At 46.6% G+C, this 8,693-nt stretch overlaps 1 protein-coding gene across 1 annotated transcript in view; it reads left to right on the forward strand.

Moving 5' to 3' along the window:
• LOC115017311 (mitochondrial intermediate peptidase-like) overlaps nt 1-8,040 on the forward strand; it is a 21,521-nt gene extending 13,481 nt beyond the window's left edge. Inside the window, exons 18-19 of the mRNA XM_029445616.1 lie at nt 80-153; nt 7,518-8,040. Coding sequence (XP_029301476.1) covers nt 80-153; nt 7,518-7,618 — 175 coding nt within the window. The 3' untranslated portion in view covers nt 7,619-8,040. The remainder of the gene's footprint in view (nt 1-79; nt 154-7,517) is intronic.
• The last annotated feature ends 653 nt before the right edge of the window (nt 8,041-8,693 follow it).

The raw sequence follows: 8,693 nt of genomic DNA on the forward strand, positions 1-8,693 counted from the left end.
TCTGTTGTGAACAGCTCGGGAGACTTGGCCCCCGGTGACGGTACAGGTGTCTGTAACGTCTTCTCTTTCTCTTCGTCAGGGACATGGGTGAGCGTTACCGGCGGGAGATGCTGGCCCACGGAGGAGCCAAGGAGCCCATGCTGATGGTGGAAGGTAGCTGACCGATGTCCGACCTTCCCCCCCCCAAAACACTTAAAGAATATTCAATGAAGCATTTTATTGTCTGACCAGTTCATGTGAAAATGTCTGAGTTACTCCAGACTTAGTAATCGCACTGCGCCGCCTCAGTTCTCCACGATGTTGCCGCTCTCAGCTGACCTCTTGACCCCGCGGCCTTCAGGCACATTTAGCTATTTTGTATCAGCAGTCTTGAGGCCCAAAGTTTAGTTTGTTCAGGTGTTCACAGCTGTTCACGCGCAGCTCCTTGAGCTCCCACAGTGGCATCTAGTTACCATTTCAACAAACCCCCCCCCCCCCCCCCCCCCCCCCCCCCCCCCCATGTTTCATATCTCTGTTTACAAGAGGCAGTCTCGCTGTGGTATTGATTGTCGAGTCAGCTGCTTCTGGCAGCCATACATCACTGGTCCAACCTCACTTCTGTTCTGAAAGTCAGTCATTTGATATGCTTTAACAACATAAAAAGTCTTAACTCAGTGACATTATACTGAACATGTGAGCGCTGACAGAATCCAGAAGGCAGTAAAGACAGACGGGTGATTACGGGTTTGAGAAGTGCTGACTCCGCAGGGCACATTCCACTTTGCGTTTAACCAACATTGTTCAGCCACTTTGATCCACTGAGACTAAAAATATCTCAACTATTGGATGGGTTTTAATGAAATGTGATATTCCCCTCGGGATACATTGTTTATATCTTTTCAGCGAGTTGCATCATCAGATCCAACGACTTGATTTATGACCAAATACCTGCAAACTAATGACATTGAGCCTCAGCGCTACAGAACGCACTGAACTAAACATCAGCGTGGTATCATGCCAACATGCTAATGTTAGCATTCAGCCATCTGGAGTTAATCTTTTATAACGGCTCCACATCAAAACAGCCTACTTCCTGCCGTTGCTCTCGTCCCTCCATCATCACTTCCTCGTCCCCCTCCTCGAGCAGTCAACAGAGGAGAAGCTGAGGGGAGCAGTGATATCAGGTGACATTTGGGAGTGTACTGTAAATCTCTCCCTCAGGGTCACCTCCTCCCTCCTCCATCAGATTGTCCCTCTGAAATTACAACCAGGGGCAGATAAGATCCTCGTTATTAGATCTGCCGTCCAATTAACTGTTGTTGAACTGACAATATTTGCTTTTATGGCCCAACTTGGAAGTGAATGCTGCTCTAATTATAGGCCAAGGCCGTGTGTGCAGAATAGTTATCAGGGTCCTATTGATCCCTCTGGCTGAGTTTCACAACCATAAGTCATTTTACAAGACTGTAAAAACGTCTGCTCGGGGAATAATACTTAAATAATCTCATTCCGTGGCAGAAAGTGTGGATCGAATGAAAAGAGGCTTGAATTGGAGAGACGTTCGTTCCAGTCGGAGTTCTTGGCTCCTTCCCCGGATATAGTTTTCAGTCCGCTCTGCATTTCTGATAATCATCAGAAACCAATTCCTTTCTTTTATCGTAATAATAAAATCTCTTCCAGGTCTGGAGAAAAGTTCAAACTAAGATGAAACGTTCCAACATTTTAAAAGCGACTCATCCGGCCGACTCGACGGCTACATGTGTCCTCGTAATTTAGCTTAGCGTTGTGAAAGCCGCGGTCACAGTTTATAAAAGCACATCAGTGCATGTGCTGAAGCATTTAGCTTTTTATTTGCTGTGGCGGCTGAGAGGTTCATGGCAACCATCTTGAATTCCTGTCAGGGGGGGGGGGGGGGGGAATGGAAAAGGATTTTCAAACAATTATTTCAAACAAAAACCCTTGTAAATGGAGGTGTGTAACATTCCCCTTCGGCGAGGTGGTAGAGGGGGCGCGAGGGCTCACGGGGAACCGGAGCAGACCCGGCGAGGCTAATCAGAGGCCAGCCTTTATCTGCGTGGCTCCCTCCCCGCTGCCGGATGTTTCCCAGGAAAGATGGTGTTGAAATGTAAACCCGGGCATTAAATCCAGAGCAGCAGCATTAGGACTGAGTGAGCGAGTAAAGGGGGGGGGGGGGGGAAAGAGAGTGAAAGGTGATCGACTGCCTGAGCTGAACTGGCTCCTGCCACAGAGAAGGGCTTTCATGGCCCAGACTGTTCCCATAGCCCCGACTGCCGGGCACAGAAAATGGATCCACTCCGGCTCCGAAGCCGAGCTCTTTGTCCGTGGGCAGCGTGACTGAATAGTTCTTATGACTGCTCGCATAGTCGCTAATAATCCCCAAGAGCACGGTGGTCTGCACGGTCCCACAGCACCTCTGTGACAATGATGCAGCTCAGTGTGAACCGGAGGAGATGAACTTCACACAGAACACATGATTTATAGCCCTTACACAGAAACAGACGTGAGCTGTGATGGAAACGATCTTTCAGTGTTTTCATTCGGCGCATGTTCAGAGGGAAGTGTTTCATCCTTTTGATTTACTGATGTAGTTTGGCTGAAACGCATCAGACACGCAGTGTGCGCCATAGAAATCTAAGCAAATGGATGAATCTTAAGTAAATGTGACAGTTGCAGATGTGCTGATAGTTTTAGGTGTCTTGAGTTTTCACAAAGAAATGCATTGACATGACTAATAGCCTACAGCTGTGCAGGCTAAATGCTAACATGCTTAACTTTACAGCAGGTATAATATGTTCCATGTTCACTTAGTTTAGCGTGTCAGCGTGCTAACATTAGCTCATTAGCACTTAGCGTAAAGCACACCTAAGGCTGATGTTTAAGACCTGATGGGGAACATATGGCAACACATCTAAAAGTTAGAACCAAGATGTTTCAGACTGTGAACCCATTAAGCTGCATGAATCAGATGAATGTAGATGTGATGCATGTTGAGGTGGGGAACATTTCCTTACATTAAGAGCTCGGTTTATGTCGTTTTGTCGAGTTTATCCTCAATATCTTCTTCTTTTGCGACGGCACTTACTCAACACAGAGCCTCCCTTTGCGATGTGTTTCATCACCCTTGTCCTGCTTGCTTTCTGGTCTTAAGTGCTGTTTGTAGAAAAAGCTTCCTGAACTTCAAAGGAGTAATTACAGAGGCAGAAAGCCAAAAGTTTGCCTCAAGCTTTGACAGAGGGAACTGCTTTTTTTACACCTCGACATGTTTGGAATGGCCACAAGCCGCAGCCGAACGGTTTCTGAAGCAGCCAGAAACATGTTTGGAAATGTGTGATCGTAAACTCTTAAGTGACTTAGCGCTCTTAGTATGAGTATTGTTTCAAACTCGTACAGGAAATGTTACACTACAGAGGCTCGGGTTACTGTTCCCGTTTCAAATGTGCAAAATGTGGCGGCTGCTGCTGCTGCCTTCGACTTGCAAGTGGGTGCAATGAATGAATCTATTAAAGCGAGCAATTAAATCATGAAAGAACCGAACGCAGCCCAAGGGACCGACGGCCCCGGCTCTCATGAAAACTGCTAAAGCCCTCTGATTTGTTAAAGACACTTTCCAACTGCGATGGTGCTAAAGTGTAAAAGTGCTTCTGAAACGTCCTTTGTAGGAAAGCTGCAGGTTGTTCTTTACCATCAAAATCTTCAAAAGAAAAATGGGAACGCTGTTTTTGTTCTTAGAAGAAAGTAGGTCATCAGACACTTTAATCCCTTTTTCAGAAACGGCTATTTTGCAGGCGGTAACTCGGAGGTTTGATAACTTCATCCAGCAGTCGCTGCAGGCTGCGCGGCGATGTTGAAGCATTTCTACTGAATTCTTTTCCCCAGAGTCGTCATCACTGCGACTCGGAGCTGTTCACCAGCCACACGGCTCTTCAGTGGACTGATACCCATCGCCCACCACCCTTTAAGTAAATAAGTTATTCTCTGTACGTTCTCCTGTCAAAGATGTTATTTCAACTTCCAAAGTGCAGTTACAGAGACGTATATGGGGACAAGCAGGCGGCATTAGTGGAAACGCTATGTTTTAAGTATTTCAGACTAGAAGAAAGCCGTGGACATCGAGCTAAAGACGAGGGTCTGTGGTTTGAACGTTCCCACAGCAGCTTAGAAAGCTTGTGCCGGGATGGAGAATGAGTTCTGCGCTTTGCTTCCCCAACAAGTGCTCTTGAAGTACCCTTGAGCAAGATACTCAACTGCCAATAGCTCCAGCGAGGTCGTTCAGTGGAAGATTCTGGCTTCAAATGTGCATTCTTAATCAGTAATGTGTGTGAGGATACAGTTGTTAAAGAGATCCACTGTTATTTAAAACACTTTGTTCGTCACGTTTCTTTTTAACACCTGCCCACACTCTGCTGGCCAACTTGGCTCCCGCTGCAGGCCCCGAGACGAGTGTAATGGGTAGGAGCCTTGTTCTTCAATGGCCGTGTCGGAGCCATTATGAATGGAAATGGAAACTCTTAAATACGAGATGACTCACACGGCAAAGCCTCTGTCCTAAGGCTCTCCCGAACAATGGACACAAAGCTCAGCCTATGTTTAGTTTGGCTCTGCGTTTCCTCGGTGAGTGTACAGGTCTGCCCACTGCAGCGCCGTCAAGTCCTACAGTATCTGCTCTGCGGAGCTCCGGCTGCTGCAAACCACAAGTAGGTCCAGTGTGCAGGGACACTGCTTCAGAGAAACACCTGGCTGGTGAATTATTTGATTTTAAAGCTATTTTCACCTCCAATTGTTGTTCGGTGGAGACTGAAATCTCAAAAGATGGACAAAAAAAGATGTTTTGTTCCAGCAGCTCACCGTGTCTTAATTTGTGTTTTTAGTATTTTATCTTGCTTTTCTTTGGGTCCCTTAGCTGCTGTATTACTGCGGGACTAATTAAGGATCTTATCTTAGTATTAAGTGTGATAAATAATCAGTGTACGGTCTGAACTAAGTTCACTTTAATATCAAGTTGCTAATTAACAAAAAGCACAAATAAGAAAAAAGAGTTTTCTACTCGTTCAACTAACAAACAAGTGAAGTGACTCGCGCAGGTCGAGGTCACAAAGGCGATAAAAATAAATATACGCCGCTGTGATCCGTCCAGCCGCTGTGGATTGCACAGCTCCACCGTTAACTGTGCTGCACCACGCTCAGCCCCTCCTCCCTGTGTGTCTATAAAAGCAGCGCCTCACATCAGATACTCCTCCACAGTGTTATGACTTTGAGGTTATCTGTGCATTCCTCTCCATCTCTCCCAGGGATGTGGGCTGAGAACAGACTCACTCCTCACCGCTCATTGTTGTACCTCTCTTCATCTACTGTCGGTCGCCGTGTGAGACCCAGGTGCTGACACCCCGAGCTGTTGGTGATGAGAAGCCGGCGAGGGCGCTATTGTTTACCTAACCAACCTTCGTGATCACGCCTCCCTTTCCCTCTCTGACTTTGTCTCTCTCTCTCTGCCTCCTTCATCACTCTTGTCATGTTCACTTTGTTTGTTTAACACACTAACCTGTGGCAGGCGAGGCTCCAGACATCAGATCCCCCCGTGGACACACAGTCAGGAAATTACATCTATTAAAGAAAGTGCTGGTGACGCTGCAGACGGTGTACGCAGAGTTCAAATGAGTAGCTGAGCCCACAGCCGTCTGCTCACACGCTGTAAAAATCAACCAAGTAAACAAGTGTCATGTCGGAACATGTGTGCACCTGTGTGGTGTAGTGACGACCCGTCAATGCTCCACTCCACACATGACACTGATGGAGTCAAGTGTCGTAAAATATCTCATCGACGTGTAATTATTCTCTCAAGTCTTGACCAGCCTTCCTTTCAGATTATACGTGCACTAATCTGTTAGTTTTATCAGCAGGGTGTCAGCTGGGTTAGGGTCACACACACTCGGCTCTCTGAAGCGTTTTAGTGTCTTTCATCTCGTTGTTTCTGGTTTTACGTTCTGCAATTTTACCCGCAGCGACTAATCGGTGAACATTGTGCAGCTTTTAATTTGAAAACGAGTTCGGATGCTGCGTTTCTTGCTTTAACTCCATGTTATGGAGGCTGCTGGGTTTTTAAATCAGCGAAACAAATCGCTAATGATACTTAGCATTCCCACATTTTGCCATTATTACTGCCAGTAAATGGAAAACAAGTATACACTCTTTAGTATTGCTTTTCATCATTAAATGGGTATGAATTAAACGTCCCTACAATGCCAGCTCTTTGAAGATGGAATTAAATGCAACTTGATAAGCCGGCCTCCATGTGCTCGGTATTAATGCAGCTTGAGCTCCACTTTAAAGGGGCCATCAATGTCGCAGACGTCAACAGTGGTCACGGCATGAAATGTCCTGCAGCCCCTTTAATTTAGGCTATCATCATATAGCATCATGTGGCTGCCTGGTTCCCAGGGATCCAGGGGCCTTGTGCTTGTGGTGCGTTTAGGGACCCCTGCATGCTGGTATCATCTTGTAGCCAAAGGGCAGGGAGCGACTGCTGGGTAAGAGGAGATGATAATCCCTTCTCTCCAAACCTGCGCTCAGTTTCTACCTGTAGTTTCAGGGTGTGTGTACGTGTGTGTGTGTGTGTGTGTGTGTGTGTGTGTGTGTGTGTGTGTGTGTGGTTGTGTGTACGTGTGTGTTTGACTGTCCATATCTCCCTGTGTGTCCATGCGTTCAGGATCTCTGTGTGAAACTCTTTGCGTCTCCATTCATGCGTGCCTGTGCAGACTTGTGTGTGTGTTGGAGTGTGTGTGTGTGCATTGGAAGTGACCCATGCAGGAAAGAGGAGGGGGGGGGGGAGAGGGAGAGCGCCTATTTACATTGGCAGTTACACAAGGGGAAATGAACTGACTTCAAAGCGGTCGTGCAGCTGAATTGTAAAGCGAGCGAGGGAGTCCTCCACGCATGAGCTGGCAGACAGGCTCTCAAAACACAGACAGACATTCCCAGGGCTCGCTCGCCGGCTGCACCGTCATATTTGCTCTACGGCAATAGTCAGTCTGGAGTGTGTGTGAGCGCATTATCAAATGCACAGGTTACCTTTTTGGTATTAAGCCGAAATGGAAGATGTTGAGAGGCTTGTTAAAGGTCCCCACGAAGCCTGTTTCTCTGTTGCTGTGTCTGCTGCAGAATTAGCGATCATGACATTGCAGGAGAACTGGAGCAGTAGTCTCAGGAGAAGCATGAACTTAATTAGATTTTAGCCTAATTTGGGCTAAAAATAGCTCTTGCTTCAAAGGAACCTTTTTTTTTTTTTAATCCTCAGCGCTGTGTTTTGTAAAAGCGCTGCAGTGACTTCATCTCATATGTTCCAGAAAGCTGCACATTTCCTGTTAGAACGAGGTGAGATGATGGAAAACCAGTTCATCCTAGTGCCCCTCCAAAGCGTTTCCCTTCCCAGAGACAGATGTGCATGGACACACACACACACACACACACACACACACACACATACATCCTAAAGCCTGCTGCTTTGTGTTTTTGTGCGACAGGGATGCTGCAGAGACAGCCCACCATGGAGGACTTCGTGGATGCGCTGGTGTCTGAGCTCAACCCAAACTTCGAGACCTTCATCATGGACTCTGAAAGCTGAACGACGCCTCGTGGAAACAGACTTAAAGCGTTCTCGAGGCAAAGAGCTGATGCGCTAACGCGCTGCTGCACACGGATGCCGGGCCGAGAGGCGAAAGACGTGGCAGGAAGTTGCACGTTGGTTCTTTACGAAGCATCTTTACTTTTGTCTGTAAATGAATTGTGAGCATTTTTATATATTGCTGGTGTCTCTTAAAGTCACATTGACTTCTTTTGATATATTTAGGCTCATTATGCTGTTAATATAAAGCACTATTGTACGAATCAAAGACCTGCTACAAACCGTGAAAACTCAAAATATTGATTATTGCAGATTATAGTAAACTGTGTCACTCATGACATTTCAGTAGATTCAACAGGAAAGAACACGTGTACAAAATAAAAATGGTTTAATGATATTAAACGAACAATATCTGCCTCAAGTTGCTCTTCTTGTCGAACAGAACATCGACTCGCTCTCCATTTATTATCCCGCTTCAGCCTGACGTTGTTTTTTCCTGATCACATCAGCGTGGGGAAGAATTCTTAATCTTCTCTTCCTGTCATGTGCTCATTGTTTAGACTTTAAATTAATGCCGCTCCATCTGTTTTGTCTGTCAGGAGGCGGGAGGGGGGGGGGGGGGTGGAGGTCTGAGAGAGAAACTTAGCACTAGAAATTGGAAAGTTGTGGAGTTTTAACTCTTCTAACGTCACGCTGCGTTAACGCTGCTCCTCTTATAGTTCGCTTTAGAAACTAGTTTCTTTGATGAAGCGTCTGCCAGTAATTATTAGCTGAGCTGGGACTGCAGCTGCTTCCTCGAACAATGTCCTCGCTCAGATATGAGACCCGAGGCAGGCGGCGAGGAGCAGCTTGGTTATTGAAGGTGTGAGCACGCCATCGGAGAGCGAGCTGGGTGGCTCTCACCACGCAGACGCTGCAACACGGCAGCTTGATTGATTGTCCGGGTGTGAAGTGTCTCCAACGTGACACCTTCAAAATGATCAAATGCACGTATTAAATGCATGTAATCGTTTCAGCTCCACAGTTGCATTATGGGAAGTGTAGGACACAAAATAAGAAACAAAAAGTCGCTGTG

This window comes from Cottoperca gobio, chromosome 13 (assembly GCF_900634415.1).
Source record: "Cottoperca gobio chromosome 13, fCotGob3.1, whole genome shotgun sequence".
NCBI lineage: Eukaryota > Metazoa > Chordata > Actinopteri > Perciformes > Bovichtidae > Cottoperca > Cottoperca gobio.